A 20,483-nucleotide genomic window follows, 5' to 3' on the forward strand; every position below is an offset into this window, starting at 1 on the left:
GTTAAGGTAGATTTTTAAAAATATATATAAGAAGAAAGGAACCATCGAGGAAAAATAATGAAGTCAATCCAAACCAAACAAATCATAGTAGGGGTGCGGGGAGCAACCAGTATTTACATGGGGAGCACACACTCTTCTTTTGGGTTTGGTGTGAAGGGTCTGCACCTGTTTGTGAACGTGTTCAGAATGTGGACTGAGGCTAGTCCCTGAGTTGGCCTGGCTCCGACTTTCCACTGAAGGGGTAGAGTTGCTTTAATGTGGTTCACGTGTATGGTGTTTCATCTTAAGCAGAGTGATTTATGTTAATAAAATGAAACAGAAAATATACCCTTGACATCCTAGTCTCCTTAAAAATATTAAATAAATATGTCCAGGACTTTTGCATGATTATATTTATTAAAACAAATGGAAGACTTCAATCCATACCAGAATAAATTTGTAGGTGACCCTGGGAAGGGTTAAATCCATTAGGAAAAAAAAAAATGAGTTTGGGGGTTTCTTACCAATTCTGAAATGAAAGTTTTTAAAGTCATTAAGTTCAGTAATATAATAGAAGGTTACAAAATGAGCATCAATTGTAAGATAATTTGTTCTGTAATTTAGAATATTGTTTTGTTTGGCTTCTGAAAATTTAATCCCAAAATCATGATTCACAAAATATATTCAGAACATCTTTATAAATCGAATACCAGACTTCTTACTGTCTTAATGAGAATTAAGCATGTGCCATCTTTAAAGTATCTATTTGAAAGTGTTATAATTTAAGAGTTTAGCTTTTAATTGTTTGTCATAGCCGTTCTACTAATACAGAACTAGTCATTTTAATAGAATTTAAGGGCAGCAGAATCTTTTCAACTCTTAGATTTCATTAGCGTGCATTTACCTATACCTTTACAACATGATTATATAATTAAATTTCAAGGAAATTAAATTAGTCAAATGAATGTATTTTCAAAAATTAGTTGATTGGCATTTTTCTCAGAAGTTACCTATCTGATGACAAACATTAGACATAAGAATAATTCACATGTCTGGTTATCTTAACTGCTGATTGAATTGTAATTTATCCAGCTGACTATAATATTTAGTAAAAGTGGAATTAGCCAAGGAAAATGTAGTTTACTTGCTTGGAACATAGTGACATACTCTTAATTCCTCTAGTATAAATAAATAGACATCTATTTTCGAAATACTTTTTAAAAACAAGGTTAAGAAAGTAATACAATAAAACTTCTATTTTAAAAATCTTTCTGTTCATTGCTATGTGGGAAGACTTCACCAGAAATGTACCAGAAATTTGCCTTAATGTGATGTACCTGTGGGTATTCGGCAAGCATGTCACTTGGCAGATACTTGCTAATATGCAGCACAAGAAAATGAAATGTAAGGGTACTTTTAAAACACGTTCCTGAGAAAGGCTTAGCTCTATCTGCCAGGTGATATATCATTTACTGTCATATATTGGCAGCTGAAAAACTGAATTTTATTTTTGCTATCTTGGCTACAGATATTATGTAAATTATATTCTTATGGGGTTCAAGGTAGTGATCATGATTGTAATGATGTTGATAATGGTCATTTAATCAATACAGAGGCTGTCGGTGTATCTTACTGCAAAGAAAATAAGTTTATGGTAGTTCAGGTGCATTTCCAATTAAACAGAAAGGGGAATCAGAAGAATAGTCAATAGGAGGGTAGAGAAAATACAGAAATGGCTGTAAGAGAAAGAAACAAAGAGAAATACAGCACAAAAACACTAGTATGGGATGCTAAAAGAAAAAAATACTGAATAGAGAAAAGTATAAAAAGTCTAATAGAAGAGTAAATAATCAAATTGGGGTGATTTTTTAAATGGGTGGGAGTAAGGAGCCACTACAGCAAGAAAAAAATAGTAAATGCCATTATTTCCAATAAATGCTAAAATTTATGAAAATGGGATTTTTATCACGGTCATCGATGTTACAGCATTTATGGTCTATATATTTTGACAGTGTACTTAAATCCCCAAGGCAAGCAACATGGTTAGTGCCTGCATAAATTGGGCAGGGCTTGGGTTGTTATTGTTAAATATTTTGATTATCACCTAGGTTTAAAATAATGCTTTTATAATATAATGGGAAAATGGATGCAATTGGCTGCTAAGTGATTGGTGTCAGATTTCAGAGGTAGTAAGAATTAGCTAGAAGGCATCCCTTAATCCCACTGCACTCTACTCTCCAGAAGCCGTCTCTGAAACCAGAGCAGTAATAGGACATGTCTCTATCACACAACCAATGAATGTCACCGACTGGTTTCAAGACTTCCAGCTCAGGACTTGCTTTAAATTAAATTACGTGCAGCAGACGTTTTCCAAATATACACCCCCTAAAGATCTATCTCGACCTAGCGTAGTGTTATTACAGAGAAGGGAGTTGGAAAGATTGACTGATTGATTAGTGGCCATTCTCTGTAAACCTGACATAAATGCACATTTCCTCTATTTACAGAAAATAGTTGCAATTGTTATTTTATTATTTTTTATCCTGGCCCATGGTCAGTAGCTCTATCCACCTCATTTCTATCATTGCTAGAGTCTTTTGCTTTAAGTCTTCATCACGAGCATGCCTTTCCTGCTTGTCCTTTGAGAACACTGTTCACAGTTCATGGCACTGACTGTGTTTAGGCATGGTGGCCGTGCTGAACTTCAGCACTCCTTTTCAGCTGCCTGTGGTTTCACCACTTCTTAATATGTTAAATTTAATTAGGCTGTGGTTGTTAGCCCCTTATTTTTCTGCTTGCTGTTCTGTCAGTTAATGTTTCCCTTGCATAGGTCAGAAGGTGGAGAGGGGAAGAAAAGAGGGAGAAGGGATTCTTAGCCAAATCCAGGTCAAGCTGTCTAACCAAACGGTAGCTGATTCTACTACCGACTTGGTCTCTGTTTCCCAGCCTTTTATGGTACCAAGAGACTTTTGCAGTAATGGAAACATTCCTTCTTTTACTTCTGTGCACCGTCATCTTCCTTGACTTCATGCAGAGAAACACAAGGAACAAAATAATTGTAAGCATTACAGCCTTTTACTCTAATGACCTTGACTCTGCACTGGGATAGATGTCTAATTACAAAGAATTCAGCACAGACCACATTAGTGGGGCTGGTGTTTGCTTTGCACACAGACCCAACATCTGTTGGATCTTTGGAGCAGAGATTTAGTTATGGGAGATGAATCCTGCTGTTTCCTTAAAACGCATGCTTTGAAAAGAATGCTCTTATAATGTTTTGGTCCTGAGAGATACTGCATCATAGGTTCATGCTAAAGGCTCATAGCCCCTAAGAAACTATGAGTAACTGATTAGATTTTTTAAACTGCAGATCAAGTCCCTAAAATAAGAATCTATTCTTATCTTAGAAACTATGAGTATTATTTAGAAACCATGAGTAACTGATTAGATTTTTTAACTGCAAATCAAACCCCTAAAGTAAGAATCTATCCCTAAAAATCAAAATCTATTTTGCTGTTTTGGTCACTATAATGAACAGAGGGACTTGAACACATGGTTATCTCTCCACCACTCATGGCTGCTGCATAGAAGTTGCCCCTAAAGGGTGTTAATATTATTGATTTTATAAACTATGTAGGTAGAACCTCTATTTTTCTTACATTGAACTTGGAGTGGGTAAAAAGAAGCCTACAAATGCATTACAAATATTGCAAATACATTGCAAATGTACATTATGAATGTATATTACAAATACATTACAAATGTACAAATGCATTAGCAGCTTCCCTTAATTTCAGTTTATGAGTTTGTGATATAAATGGCAGGAAAGAAAAACATTTGTGTGCATTTAGCTTTGGAAATAGCACAATTTATTTAATCAATTGCTTTCTATTAACATTTTTTTGGTGGATGTGAATAATACATCAAATGTACCATCGATTTGGGTCTCTGTGATTTTCCCTGTCACCTCAGTGCCTTCCTATCTTTTCTCCAAATTACTGTCTTTCCCTGAAGCATAGGTAGTATTCATTTGCCACCTTAATGATCACTGCTGAGTCACTGTTGTCAAACCATAAAGTGCCTTTGAAGGAAATCACAGTGCAGTTATTCACAGTCTGTTCATATATTCTTCTCCTACCTCTCAGCTTTATCTTTTCCTTTCTCTGATTTCTTCAGTCCAGCTTTCAACTCTTCACTCCCATATATGTCATGATTCAACTTCATTTAACTTCTATCATTTTCTCTATGTGTCGTAGTTTTGGTAATTTTATGACTAAAACATGCTCTTCCTTTTGTCTGGAAGTATTTATTTTCTTTCATTGAATAATTGCTTCTCTTTTTTTAGTTTTTTTTTTTTAACTGTGTGTTGCAGCACATTAAAAGTTTATGAAATCAATTTAGAGGGTCAAGACTGGCATTTTAATAGAATGTAATAGAAGATAAAATAGTGTTACGTATTGTTTCACAAAATATGTTTTAGTTGTGTGTGTGTGTGTGTATGTACTGGTTCCTGGAGTGGAATGTACTTTTTTTGCTGTTTGTTGTGGTTTGAGAATTTTGAAAGCCACTGTTTAAACAGCAAATTAAAATATCATTTTATCTATAAAGCCTTGTCTCTGTTCTCCAGAATAATTAATAAGTTCATTTTCTATGTCCACATTTATAGCTGTAGTTTTTAGAGTAATTATTGTTTTGAACTGGGAGAAAAAAAGTCAATATCTGTATTAACGAACGCATCCCTTTGAACTGGAAGAAATTTGTTTACGGAGTTGCTTCATCCATGCCACCTGAACTTGTTAAGTATAGGAATCATAGGAATCTGTCCTGACAGTATGAAATCCAGCACTTGGCACCTTGGCATTGAGATTCACTGTAGATGCTCAATGAATGTTCCAGGAATAAATTAATAAATGAAAAAATCTATGAAAAGACAAACTTGACAAAGTTGGGTTCAGCTATTTTGTTTCCAAATTGGAATGTGATATATACAGACCAATTTGAAAATATTTATATAATATCTGCTACTTGAAAAGATTTTTAAAAACAAGCAAATTTTTTAAAATATGAGAGTATAGTACTGCTGTACTAATAACTGTGGAGTATTATTTGGTCTAAAACAAATACACATGCACAAAAGAAAATTAGTTTTCAAATGTTTTATCCATTGAAATCTTGGATTCTGCCAGCTGTTTAGTGGTTCATTTAGCATGTCACAGTATCATGACAGCAGTGTCGACATACCACCGTAACATTCCCTTTTCAAAAAATGAAAATAATCAGTGAGAAAGCTAGCTATCTGTGCATATGGATCCACACGGTTGCATATTTGGAAAAACGGATAATCAATGTATTACTCAATTCTTAGGCTGCTGTGAAGAAATACCCGAGACTGGGTAGTTTATCAAGGAAAGAGGTTTAATTGACTCATGTGGCTGCATGTTCTGCATGGCTAGGGAAGCCTCAGGAAACTTACAATCATGGTGGGAGGCACGTCTTCTCGAGGCAATAGGAGAGAGAATGAGTGTCCAGCAAAGGGAGAAGCCCCTTTAAAACCATCACATCTCATAAGAACTCACTATCACAGGAACAGGATAGGGGAAAACAATTCAATATGAGATTTGGGTGAGGACACCAGAGTAACCAAATCAGCTTATTTTAACATTTCCTATCTAGAATGTTTGAATATACTTTACTCAGAAATTGCTTTCACCCTAATCCAAGTGACAATCCATAGTCTAACTAATCAGAGTATATTTTTATCTTAAGTAATAAAACTACTCTATCATGTCACCATGGAACGTTCATACTTGGTGGAGTGAACATTGCAGTTGGAATTGTACCTGGAATTAAGTTGCTGCTGAATAAATATTGACAGCAGTGTCTCATTTTTACCATGTCCTGATCTCCTGTGAAATTTGAGTGGCATACCTACTTCCTTTCTAACTCATAGAAACACTGAAGTGATTGCTTCAGTACACATGATATGCCTTAATTGCCTCATAGAATCAGAGCACTTAGAAACAGTAATTTTTCCCCCAAAAATGCAGTTAAAAGGCAGTGGAATTGTCAAGTTTCCGAGAACATGATCTTTGGATTCAGACAGATCTGAGTTTGAATCCCAAGTCAGTCAGTTATTTGCTGAAACAACTTGACTGAATGTCTTACCTTCATTGAGTCTTAGTCTTACTATCTATAATTGGGATCAAAATACATAATTTCAAGTATATTGTGATCATTGCAACATTAGAAGGAATCTATAAACTTCTTAACTTCATGCCTGGCACCTAGTACATTGTCAAAATGGTTGATAATTTTATTGTTGCTGCTAGAAGAAAAGAGTTTCCTTGCCTCCAAGATAAATAAGCGATTTTTTTAGCTTTGGAATTAATCCTATTCTCCTGTTATTTTAGCTATGAATACATGTAACGCTCCTCGATCTTGGGCTGGTCTCCTGATTGAGAAGACAGCCTGACTCTGTACTTCAGAACTCTATTCAGGCCCCAAGTTCGTTCTTTCTTCTCAGTCTCTTTCTGGCTATGCCTCAGGGAACAAGAAAAATGTGTTACTAAACGAGCTTGCCTTTTGTCTTGTTCATTTCACATTGTTACGCAATTAAAAAAAAAAAAAAACTTGATGATGCTGCCTTCCTCAGAAAGGCCACATCAAAAGGTAGAGTTCACCAAAAATAATACACACTTTTTCCAAAGACACAAACAGTTCCTTGAAAAGGATGTCATGCTGTAATTTGTTTTGTGAATTCTATAAACCACAGAACATTTACTTACAGTAATGTTTGACCTTTCTTTTTACTTATTTTTATGCCTACAAAGCTTCTTTTTCTCTCCTCTTGAGAAGAAATATAAAGGCTAACACTCTCATATATATATGTATGTGAGAGAAAGAGAGAGAAATATATATGATTTTATTGGAATACTGAGTTTAATTTTTAGCCAAAGTCCTTTGGCTTTATGCAATAATATTTTATGGAATGCAATCACTTGTGCAAAGACTAAAGAGAGGCTCATTTGAAACTTTGCAAAAAGTATATGCTGCTCATAGGGTAATGGGAAATGCAATATGTGTACTAAGCTACACACTGCACCCCACCGAAAGGAGAGAAATCCCTATGACTGATTTGATGGTAGTATAATCTCTTTAGGGATTTTTTGGATAAAGAAAGTAATAACAAAAAATAGGCACATAATTAAGTTTCCAAAGTGCACGTGTCACCAGCATCTTATTGTCCCTCTGGAGGGGAAATTTACTAATGACTTGGGTAGACATTTTTCCTGCTATGAACCCATCTGAGAAAAAAAAAAAAAAAAAAACAGCCTTTCCGAATTTTCTAAATAATTCTCTGCTATGTAAGTTTTAAGAACATTTTACTGTCATTTGTGTTCTATTTTCTATTCATTATGGCAATGTTTTACAACCACCAGGTTGCTATAGAAATGAAAATAAACAAAGATTTGGAAAGTTACATGTTGCAGGGGCTTGTTCTGCGTCTCTTGCCTAAACCATGAGGATTATGTTATTCTTTAAATATACTTTCTTCCTTGGTTATCCAGTTGGTCTTAATATAAGGAAACAAAGTTAAATACTTTGTTCTGACTTGTGTTAAGTTTTTCTCAATGTCTTAAACTCTTTTCATGCCCTTTAAGAATAAATTGGGCTAAAAGAGGATAAAATTAGAAGGAAATAAAGGAAAGAAAACAAAGGAAGACGGAAGAAAGAAAGGAAGGAAAGAGGAAGGGGTAATAAGGTAGGCATAAGATAAAACTAAAAGTTGCTACACAGCTGACCTCCTTGTCAGCACCCACTGGAACTATAAGGAAGGGTGTATTTTATTGAGCAATCACAGGCAATTTTGAAGGGGTTCAAGAAGAATCAATAGTTCTAGTGCATTATGCTGGCAAAGACCCTTGCCCGCTCCCCACACCCTTGTAGCTCAGCCTCGGTTCTCTAGGACCTGGTCTTTTGTTAATTGTATAGTAGCAGAGCAAAGTCGGGACTACTGTCCCTTTCCAGCTCTAGTACTTACAAATGTGGAAAGACTGATTTAGTAATGCTGATGAAACCAAATACATAACAGCCCCCTTATGTTACTGGACTCACATTTGAAATCATAATAAAATATTTCTTGAGAACCACTGTTGCAAACTTAAAGACACATTTTTGGCATATTAAAATTCACGGTATTTCTATGCTTTTATATAATAATGACTGGTAAGGGACATATATACATTACATTCTACATTTCTCAGCAAAAGAGTGTTTACTTCAATACAATTTTAATATTAACTCTTAATGACTTCTAGCAACTCCAAACTAAGCATGTTTCAACATTTTGTTGTTGGTTTTTCTAGACTAGATTTTAGTACAGAGTTTAACAAAAGCAAAATCTGTTAATTCTATTGTCATTGTTTTATATATGGTAATTAGATAAGAATCGGTTTATCTGTTTTGATAAACTAGCAATCTTACCATTTTGCCCAGCTCTCTATGCTTGCATATAGGATTTTGCCTAGGGAGGTGGCATCATTCTATATTCAGAGGTGTTCCAAATGTAATAATATAAATATACTAATACTATTCTCACAGACAATGTCCCAAAGTCAGGAAGAGACACTGTTGAGAAAAATTTCTCTCTCAACTCTTAGCTCAGAGACACATTGGGCAATATCTCAGAATTAGTCAGAAATGTTATTGGCTACATGACACATCTTAGACAAGGAAAGTCCCTCATTGCCTTCAAGTATTCATTATTTTTTAAACACATAGCATTTAAAATTAGCATTGGCTTCTTCAGCACTAAAGCAATATAAACTTATTAAATGTCATATTTGAAACTCTAATTCAAAGAATACACTTTCTGGACCAGGAATATATATGAGTGCACACACACATACATATTCCTAGTTATAATATATTGCATTATATTATGATATATATGTGCTATTTGTATGTAGTTTCCTTATTCTCATCAATGATTCATTTAAAAGCACATAGTACTATAGGATTGCTATTTTGATGTAGTGAAATGATATGGACTCACAATGTCACATTTAGAGCTCCAATCTCTTTAGAAGTGATAATTCTGCCCCCAAAATATAGCTCATACAAACTTTGTTCTTGCACTGAAATAGTTTGCTCTCCACTCTAGGGTCTAGCGTCATCAAAGGAAAGACACACTTTAGAATCGATCTGAAAGGCCAGGGGCAAATCAGTGGATATGTAGGCAAAGATTTTGATCAGCAAGGATGCTGAGCTTCAGGCAACAACTTTTCTTATCAAATGCAAGAGAAAGAGCATATGAAGGGGGAAAAAGTGTCCCTTTGGTGTATTAGATCTGGAACATAGAAAAATCGTAGAATAATAGAGCCGCATATGACTTTAGAGTTAATCTAAATGAATCCCCCCAGTCTCATATAATAGTTGAAACTAAGACAATTTACTAAGGTTACCCAAGTGGAGGCAGTGCCAAGAACAGAAATTGAATATCTTGAGTTGGAATCAAGTGATTTTTCTAACCCCCTACAATTGTACACTGAAGCCAGATAATTCAATTTTGAGATGGCACACAGTAGAAATCATTGCAGAATTTAACCCCCTTTTTGAAGACTTTTGGAGAAACCTCACCTTTCCCCCTCTCCATCTGGTTTATACAGTGTTCCAATGCTCATCAAAGCAAAATGGTTAGAGAATAATGTTTTCCTTTATACTGACAGAGTTCCAATTTGGATAATCAATTTGTAAAAATACAAAAAAAAAACCTAGCTAGCTTAGAAGCATGTCTAAATCAATGAATAAAAATAGGGCAAGATAAGAGGAAATTCATTTTGAGAAGAATTATGGAGACAGAACGAGAAAAGCTATGTAGATTCAGAGAATGCAATAAACAAAACATAAAAAAATAGAAGCCATATCATATATATGTCACATTTTCTGAAGGTGTGAAAGATTTTTAGCCCAATTTTTCCTTTTCTCCTCATTACAGTAGTATAATTTCTAGATTAAAAATGAATTAAATGAGCATTTGCATATTCTTGTAATTATCCTCCCCGTTCTGCTTTTGTGTCTGGAGAGATTCGGAACCAGCTGGACAAGAGAGGAAAGGACGATTTTCTGATGTTTGCATTTAAAGCAAAGGCTCATAAACAATGATGCCACAGTAGAAATGTGAATGGCCTTTCACTAAAAGAGGGATTTTACATACATTTGTGAAATGTGCAGAGGCTGAGGAAGAGTGAGGCACCAAGAAAATCTGACCTGCAAACACGAAAAACCAGAGAGGGCATCACTGGGTATAACATTCAACAACTATTTATTGAGTATCCACTATGTGCTAGACTTTAGCTCGTCCAACCCATGGCCCATGGGCCGCATGGGGCCCAGGGTGGCTTTGAATGTGGCCCAACACAAATTCGTAAACTTTCTTAAAACATTATGTTTTTTGGGGGGGATTTTAATTTTTAGTTAATCAGATGAGGATCTGATTAAACATGTTAAGCTGGCCGGCTGCCATTTTGAGAACAGAGTACAGGGGTAAAGAGGTAGTATGGGCCCCTCCGAGGAGGCCACAGCTGTGATCCAGGTGAGCAGTAAAGTTGGCACAGGCCAGGGTGAGAACAGTGGAGGTGTAGGAACGTGGTAAATTTCTGGATATATTTTGAAAGTTTGACAATAGGATTCCTTGAAAGATTGGCTATGGGTTTGAGAAAGAGACAGGGAGCTGCCAAAGATGAAAAATAGAGGCAATAAAAAAGGGGGTGGTGAAAGAGAGAAGGGGGCAATGTGTGTGTGTTGGGGGTGTGAAGAGTTGGAGGGTGAATGCTAAGGAGGAAGAGCAGGACTTACTCAGGTCTGGGCTGGTGGAGCTAGAGGAGAACATCAATTATACCTGGTGTGCTTAGAGCTCCTAGCACTGATGCTTTTCCACAAATGCCCATGGTAAGCCTTCATTTAGTGCCCCCCACAAGGACCCTACTGGGCCTGTGGTGTGTGAGACGCTGGGGGCTGTTCTGCAGCACCAGCAGCCACAACAGCTGCCTGGAATCTGTATAGAAACAGTTCTTTGATGTGCTGCCTTCACCACTTTGCTTGGAAGCATCTTTTCCTTGTACTTCATGCACAAACGTAGGTGAATGCATGAAAAAATGTGCAGTCTGTAATGTGCATTTTTGGTTTTGCCAGAAAAACCTAAAAGAAATAAAAGTTCTTGTACCATTTGAAAAGGTATAATTTTATAATATGATGCTTTCATGCAATGATATACAATTAGACTATAGAGAAAAAAGGTAGGCTTGGATTTACACCTATAATCTACATTTGCATGATTATAATATGCTATTATAAATTATACAGGGGATCAGAATCTGCTGTCTCAGAGGTGACGTATAAGATCATATAACTGCCTACTCAAAACTTTTGAGTTTCCACTCTTGTTCAGAATGAAATCCAGTGTCCTCACAATGGCCTACGAGATGCTACATGAACTGGCTTTATGCCACCTTTCTGATCCCATTTCCAACCATCTTTCCTTTCATTCATTTTGTGTGAGCCACAGTGACATTCTTTTGATGTCCTGAATATGTGGAAGACCCTTCCACTTCAGGGCTATGTCCACCTCAGAATGGCCTTCTCTAGGTACCCCTGTCTCAACGTGCACCACCCCCGTGACTTTCTGTACAATTTGTTTTTCACCTTAGTCCTTATTACATGCTTACCTGTTTATTTATATAGTGTCTTGCCATGAAGGCAAGAGATCAGGGACTTTGCTGTGAACACTGGCCTATAACTGACATCCTAACTCACTTTACACATATCCTCTCTGGTGGACTTTCACATTGTTTCTTCCTTGTTGGTTGCCCGCTGTCCTCTGTCCCTCAGTACATTGTGTGCGCCTGGGTTTGTTTTCCACCTGCCTTTCCTTCTAACCTATGACCTTTTTGAAGGCAGAGTTACAACATATTTGCATTTTTGAATCCCAGCACCATCCCAGTGCTTCCCATATGGCAGGGACTCAATAAATTACTTCTAAATGAATATAAAAATATTGTTGAATAACTTTATAGGTTAAGATGTTGTGAAATTTGCTTTATAATTTTGAGTTGCAGGCTGTGGAACCAAGCCAGAGTTCTGCTCCTATGGGAATTCCCTTCTTGCAACTGAGCACGTCAAATGAGTGGGTAGCGTCTTATACCGTTCACTCAGCACATGCTGGGGTGAGTCATGGGAAATTACTAGTGTGGTTCAACTTAAGGACAACACTTGACTCAATGTCAGTGCAACCAATTGTTTGGCCATTGACTAGAGATGAAATAGTTCCAGAAATCTGATTCTGAGGAAGTTCAGAATCAGAATCAATTGTTCCAAATCTCATGGAAAGAAATTTAAAGTGGAATTATTTTCTGCTTACTGTGTTTAGCATCTAGTCACATGATTGATATCTCTTTATGTTAGTGGTAGTACTCTTTTTGTCTCCTTTTATTTTTATAAGTTTGGTTTATTCTCACTAGCATGGGTTTCACCAGGGGTAGAGACATGCAGGGAAGAAGGAAGAGGGTTGTTCTTCAAGAAGAACATGACAGAATAACCATTGGTAGGTGAGGACAAAAAAGCATATATGCCATTGTTATTGCTTCAATCATGTGTTTTCTAGCAAAGCAGTGTAGGTGCAAATCACCAGTGAATCCTCTATATTCTCCTATGATGGCATATCCACTACTTGGTCCCATGCCTCATTCTTTCTTTGATACACTTTCTTGCTTTGCAAAAGTACATTGTTGAGTAAGTTATTCAGAAAGGGAGCATTGAAAATAAATTTCTGAGCCCTAATATGTTTTAAAGTATTTTTATTTAAGTCACATACTTAAATACTAGTGTGTGATGGCTGCAAGCAGCATTGAAGTTTAAAAATAATTTTCCCTCAGAATGTAAAAACATTCAGTGTTACTGATTAGGACTTTGCTGTCAATATCATTTTCTGATTCTTTGAGGACACGTTTTTTCTTTTTAAGGCTCTCTTAGGATCTGACAAGTGTGTATTTTTTAAAAAATACATAGAGCTTCACACTGGTTGGACTAATCAAATTCATATACTTGAGTATTTTTAGTTCTGAAAAATTATCTTCTGTTGTAAGTTGATCATTTCCTCTCCTCTCTTTTCTTGGCTCTCTCAGGGACTCCTATTATTTAAATATAGGACTTCTGCAATGACCCTCTGTGTCTTATATTTTCCCATTATTTTATACTTTACCTATTTGCTTCCTCTTCTGGGCGATTTCTTCAATTTTATTTCTTCAGATCATCTACTAATTTTTTAAGTTATGCAATTTTAGTTTTTATCTTTAAGTACTTCCCTTGTTCTTTGATTGTTCTTTTTCATAACAGCATGTCTTTGTTTTAAGGCTAAAACATTTTCCAGCATTTCTTTGAAATTATTATGTTTGTTATGTTTGTTGTCTGAACTTTATCTGTTTCATTTAGAGTCTTCTATATATATGTTTGTTTTAATCTTTTTTTTTCTTTCATACAACATGGTCTTCTTATATGCCAGATAATCCCTGATTTTCCACTCATATTTAAGAAAGTAGCTGGTACCAGTTTTCCCTGTGGTTGTATAAATGGGTCAATTGAGTGTGTGTGGACTGTCAAACCCCAATTTAGTGTTAGCATTCTAGAAGACAGCAGCTCTTGGTCTCTGGATCCCCATAAATGACAAAATAAGGAGGACTGCATGTTAGAGTCCCAATATCTGCATTAGAAGTCTTAGCTTTGTTCACACACATACGTACTTTTCTTTAAGAAAGAGGCAATCCAACTGTGTTGCTTGGTTGCTGGCATCGAGGAAAGGTAATTAAGGCGTTGGGATGTAGTTTGATATTCTTAACCGACTGACACTTTTTTAATTTCTTGTTTTAAGTCCTGCCTCTTTTCCGTCACCATACCCATTTCCTCAGTGGAGTATATGGTGTTAGGACATACATTAGTTTTTTTCCACAGTTCCTGGCTCATAACTCCCATAGTTCTTGCTACAGATTTTTTTCTTAGTAGGTTGGTGCAAAAGTAATTGTGTTTTTTGCCATTAAAAGTAATGTCATTAAAAGTAATATAATATTGGGTGTGCTAGGCCTCAGAGGCGGGCCTCTGATCTTCTGCTCTCCTTTCATCTGTCCCAAGGCAGGACTCTACTCTTCCCACCCTTCTTATTGTAGGTCTTAAGACTCTCTCTAGAATGAAGGAATGCTGAGTGTCCTGAAGCTTTCATAAAAACTCAAGAGGACTGCTTTGGAGAGCTTCCAGATAGCTGGAAATGTAGAGGTTCCTGGAGGGTGGCGTTCCCAGGGAGGGCATGGAGACTCCATATGCCTTCCCCCATACCTTGTCTTATGCATCTCTTCATTTGTAGCCTTTGAATGTCCTTTATAATAAAGTAAATGTCAGTAAGTGCTTCTCTGAGTTCTGTGAAGCAGCTCTAGCAAATTAATCCAACCCAAAGAAGGGGGCATGGGAACCCCAAATTGAAGGGAAGTTCCTGGACTCACAATTGGGGCGTGTGTGTGTGTGTGTGTGTGTGTGTGTGTGTTTTGAGGTGGGGGGAAGGGCCTTGGGAGAGTTGTCTTGGTCTGGATCTGTGTCCCACCAAATCTCATGTCAAAATGTAATCCTCAATGCTGGAGGTGGGGCTTGGTGGGAGGTGATTGGATCATGGGGGCGGTTTCTTATGGTTTAGCACCACTCACCTAGGGCTGTTCTCATGATAGAGCTCTCATGAAATCTGGTTGTTTAAAAGTAGCAACTCCTTCTTCTCTCTCTTCCTCCTACTCTGCCATGTTTGTAAGTTTCCTGAGGCCTCCCCAGCAGCCAAGCAGATGCCAGCGTCATGCTTCCTGTACAGCCTGCAGAACTGTGAGCCAATTAAAGCTCTTTTCTTTATAAATTACCCAGTCTCAGGTATTTCTTCATAGCAGTGCAAGAACAGACTAATAAAGAGACTGAGTCCTCAACTTGTGGGATCTTCACTATCTCCAGGTAGATAGTGCTGAAACTGAATTGGAGGACACCCAGCAGACATCTACTGTTTGGCGTGTGGAGAAAAGCACCCACCTTTGATCACAGACGTCTTCTGTATTGAAGATTATTGTGGTCATATGAGAGCAGAGAAAAAAACACTGGTTTAGAGAGTTTTCCTGACACAGGCTCAATTGGATGGAGTGTATCTCATCTCTTCTGTGGTCCCATGAACACATATGCAAAGCAGTAGCTTTATTTTTTGTTTTTGTTTTGTTTTGTTTTGTTTTGTTTTTAGTGTACTTCCAGTCAATTTCCTTATTCTGGAAATTTGTTAGAAATTTGCTTGGTAGCAATGGTCCTACCCTCTTTAATTGCTATAATTTTATTTATTTTGATATTCTGATACTTGTTGGATTTTATTTTGAAATAATATTGAAATTACAGAAAAAGCTGTCAAAATAGGACAGAGTTCCTGTACGCCAACACGCAGTGTACCCTAATATTAAAAACTTACGTAATCATAGTAATCAAAATTAAGAAAGTAATATGTGTACAATGCTCTTATCTAAACTACAGATTTTATATGGGACTGCAAATTTTCCACTGATGTCCTGTTTCTGTCCCAGAATCCAATCCAGCATACTGCATTGCCCTTTGACATCATGCCTCCTCAATCTCCTCCAATCTGTAGCAAGTCCTTAATCTTCCCTTGTTTTTTATGGCCATTACTTTTGAAGAATACTGGTCACTTATTTTGTCAAATATTCCTCAATTTAAATTTGTTTAATATTTCCTCATCATGAGATTTGAAGTTATATGTTTTTAGTAAAAATGCCATAGGAGTGCTTTGCCTTTAATGCATCATATCAGGGAGTATTGATGCTGGTATGTCCAATCATAGGAGATGTTAACTTTATTCAGGTCGTGTCTGAAGTTTTCTTCATTTCAAAGTTTCTATTATTTTCCTTCTTATTACCTTGCAGAAGATACTTTGGGATTATGCAAATATAATGATTGTCTGCAAACTTTTGTCCACTAATCTTATTTATTATCATTATTATTGTTATTACTATTTTTTGATACAGGGTCTTGCTCTGTCACCTAGGCTGGAGTGCAGTGGCACGATCATAACTCATTGCAGCCTCAAACTCCTAGGCTCAAACAATCCTCCTGTCTCAATCTCCCGAGTCATTGGAACTACAGGCACATACCACCATGTGTGGCTAATCTTTTTTGGAGAGATGGGGTCTCTCTGTGTTACCCAGGGTGGAACCCCTAAGCTCAAGCAATTCTCCTGCCTTGGCTTCTCAAAGTGCTGGGATTATAGCCATGAGCCACAATGCCTGGCTACACTAATTTTGGTATCCATCCTTGAATCTTGCCCACCTCAATTATTTCTGTCTTGTTCCAATGGTAATTATATATTTTCCTCAATTCTTCTACATTTATTAGATGATATTTTTCTGTAAGAAAGAGCTATTTTCTCTCCTTTCTATTCAATTATTATGTATTCACTATGGACTTGGTGTTTGATTGTTTGGATTATAATCCAATACTATCGTTATTTATTTTGCTCATCAAATTGTTTCAGCTTTGGCTATTGAAAGTGCTTTCAGATTGGTTCACATGTCCTACTGACATGTCCATGTCTCTTTTTAAGCATTTTGTTGATTTCTGTCACAACAAGATGTTCCAGAGTCATGTAATATTTTCCCTGATGCAGTGCTGGAATCAACCACCTCTCCAAGGATCTCTGGGTCCTTTTATTGGAGATTGATATAAGAAAGCAAGATCTGGGTATTAACTCTGCTCCTTGTCACTGGGGTGCCATTGCTTTTAGGAAATATATACTAACCCATGGATACAGTCATCTAAATTATTCATCTGTTATATATTAAGAACCATGGGTTCATATGTATCTTCCTATACTTTCTTTTCAGTGGGATATTGGAAAAGATGAGAGGCAAATATGTATTCTTTGTTTGCTAACTTTAATCAGAAATCCCAATTCTTCAGATAAAATTTTAAATCAGTGCTTTCGAAGATTTGTTTTAATAAAAATTACATTGTTTTTCCTACTTCGTACTCTCAAATACATTATTCAATCTTTCAGACACGATAGATCTTTTTGAATACAAATTAATCTAGACTGGCATAAATAAAACAGTGAACACTTCCATGGACACTCGTAAAGTCATTGCCAAAATAAAGAGATCTATGGAGTCTCAGTTTCATTCATTTATCAGAGAGGAGAGCAAGAGTTTAATGCTGACAATAGGAAAATAAATAATATTCACTTCAAAATTGAGCACATCTTTAGAACAAGACGGTGTTTGCAACATAGTAGACACTCAATATATACTTGTTGAAAGGAATGAATGAACCTTACCAATGTCACCATCCATAACCATCTGTTGCTATGTAGTTCTTCAGTTTAATGGAAAACACACAGCATGCATTGCAGCATGATGCCTCTGTTCTCATCATACTTCACTAATTGATTCAGCAAACAGCTTCCACCCAGACATAATTCTAGGCATGTATATTTTTAAGTGAAAGGATTCTATCAGGTGATGTATCCTTTTTCTAAATTTCCCATCTTTTTCTTACTTTTTGGAATGAGTTCAAATGTATAGGATTAGGCCTATAAGGTGAAGGAATTTGAAAACCCACAGGAAATTAGAAAACACATTGTGTTTGTGAATTCAGAAGTGACCTACATAGCAAATGTGCAATTTGCTTCAGATAGAAACCAGTAGATTCCGTATATTCAGAGATATGTGGCATAGAGAGATATAGTTCCCCTGTAAGTGGGTAAGATGTCTTTATTAACAAAATATTTGCATTCATCATATTTAAGAAAAGGGCACTGTAAAGGTGAATGGGGCTTTTTGACCACTGATTCACTATAGGAAGATTTGGAAAAATAAACTGACTATTGATATTTTCTGCTTTTTCAGTTAGTTTCTCCAAGAAGAGAGAGAATAATTCACTTGCTTTTATTTTATTTTTTTTTTTTTTGAGCCAGAGTCTCGCTCTGTCGCCCAGGCTGGAGTGCAGTGGCGCTATCTCGGCTCACTGCAAGCTCCGCCTCCCGGGTTCACGCCATTCTCCTGCCTCAGCCTCTCCGAGTAGCTGGGACTACAGGCGCCCGCCACCACGCCCGGCTAATTTTTTGTATTTTTAGTAGAGACGGGGTTTCACCGTGGTCTCGATCTCCTGACCTCGTGATCCGCCCGCCTCGGCCTCCCAAAGTGCTGGGATTACAAGCGTGAGCCACCGCGTCCGGCCTCACTTGCTTTTTGTGGCTTTTCTGTAGGCACTTCTACGCTGTAGATCATCTCTATGTTTTCAGTGTTCTAAAATTATGTGGGCAATCTTGTCTCCTCTCCTGTCTTCTTGTACTTCAAAAATATGCACCTATATTTAATAACTATGGGTAGAGAGAAGCCTTTATGGAGAAGATAGTATATGAGTTGTGCCTTGAAGGATGGGTAAATACTGGGGGGAAAATGAGGGAAGGATGACCTTCTGATTGAGGGAAAAGAGATGGAAAATTGATTACTGTGATACTTATGATTGCATAGACAATCTGGTTCAATCATCTGCTTACTGAAGTTTGTAGAAGCATCCATTCTCTAAGGGAGTACATAGGATTAATAAAATTAAATTGAGTATCTTGATAAAGCACTCTTAATTCTTTGAAAAAACTTGTTCCAATCTCTAATATCCCAACATACACCACTATACTATTTCACTCATGAAAAATAGTGAATTTATTATATGTGACACTCAATGACAACCATAATGTAAGGTTTGTAATTACTGGGATGGGGAAGAATCTAGTATATCTCCTGATAATGTAGCTGTATTCGAAATTTTTAATGTTATTGAAGAAAAAACATAATACAATTGTGTATAGTAAATAAAATTAGGTTTTCACTTAGTTTTACTGATGAGCCAATTCAGATTTATGTGGTTTACCAGTTGGAGGGACTACTGTGGAAGTCACTTACATGTATACTTATGAACTTGAAGGATAGAATTTTTATGACAGTAGTAGATTCATTAGGAAAAATATTTCAATCATTTACATTTCTAGGTAAGTTTCAACTAAATATTTTTATTGTATAACTGCAACAACTTCTTGTTTATGATATGCAATAACATTTTTTAAATATAAAATTAATATGTAATCATTGTAGAAAATCTGGAAACTTACAAACATAAAAATTAATTATGTCATTATTGAAGGATAACTATTTTAATATTTGTCTTAGTTATATCTCACAAACACACAAGAGTGATTGTATTACTTTTTAAATTCATTATAGCGTGCAGTTTCCCCATTTCAGTAACTGGTTTTTGAAATTTGAATTTTTATGATGGCATACTGGTCTTCAAGCCTATGTTAAAAATTTTATAAAGCCCAGTTGCGTCCATTAGTCATTCTTTCTCAAAGCTAGCAATGATGAGAAAGGGGTTTGGGAGCCCTGAAGTTGGGAAGGGAAGTGTTGAAGTGTCTGACTGGGGCCAGCAGGGGTTGCTGTCATGGATGAGGCTGCCACATTCCTGGTGTGTCTGACTTTGGACTCACTTAACATTGTAGTCTGGATTCTATTAAGGGAACTTCATGTTTCTCCTTTGCAAGAGTCACCCCCTACCATGATAAATATTTAAAAATGTTTTTTTTTTTTAAGTTGGGAAAGCAAACTTTTCCCAAAAGAAATTTATAGTTCAAATTTACACCAAGTTCTCACTAACTGGAGCAAGCCGGGTTTTCACTAAAGCTTTGACTTTCTTCTGTAAAACATTAGTCACTCCCTTGGAAGAAGCAGTTTTTTATAGGCGGTGGGATAATACAGCCACAGACTTATGTGTAATATGATGGACTTTAGAATGTACCTGCAAAGCAGTTTTTTTTTTTTTTTTCCATTTGGAGGAAAAAAGATGAACCAAAAAAAGACTGAATAGGGATGCTAAAATAACAGCGATTCATTATAAAGGAAATGATACATTTTTGTCCCGTTCAAATGTTTTTATTCCCCTTTTCTTTATTCTTGGGAGGTTCCTATTGTTGTGCCAGTTCGTTTTCACTGAACGATTTGTAAAGGTATTCACCAGTCCCACGTGTGACCGGTTGCATTTTTACTGTGCAGGACCATCGTGAAGCCTGTGGCCAAAGAGTTTGATCCAGACATGGTCTTAGTATCTGCTGGATTTGATGCATTGGAAGGCCACACCCCTCCTCTAGGAGGGTACAAAGTGACGGCAAAATGTAAGTACCTCTTTCAGGACTTTATGAAAGGCTCTGATATCATACCTTCTTTTAGGTCTTTATGATAGACACCACCTTTTACATGTGTCCAGTAAACTTGGGTGAGACATTTAAAAATGATTCAGATGGTATTTATTGCTCTGTCAGATTCATGTTTCTGTAGAAATTTGCCTTTAAGAAAAACAGAGTTAAAGTGTTTCGTTTGGTGGAC

The 20,483-nt window shown here is 36.5% G+C and overlaps 1 protein-coding gene across 1 annotated transcript in view; it reads left to right on the top strand.

Annotated features, from left to right (window-relative positions):
• The window catches only part of HDAC9 (histone deacetylase 9), a 906,822-nt gene that overhangs the window by 761,764 nt on the left and 124,575 nt on the right, over positions 1 to 20,483 (top strand). The window contains exon 23 of the mRNA XM_030822201.1: positions 20,154 to 20,272. Within this exon, the coding sequence (XP_030678061.1) occupies positions 20,154 to 20,272 (119 nt within the window). The remainder of the gene's footprint in view (positions 1 to 20,153; positions 20,273 to 20,483) is intronic.

This window comes from Nomascus leucogenys, chromosome 11 (assembly GCF_006542625.1).
Source record: "Nomascus leucogenys isolate Asia chromosome 11, Asia_NLE_v1, whole genome shotgun sequence".
Taxonomy (NCBI): Eukaryota; Metazoa; Chordata; class Mammalia; order Primates; family Hylobatidae; genus Nomascus; species Nomascus leucogenys.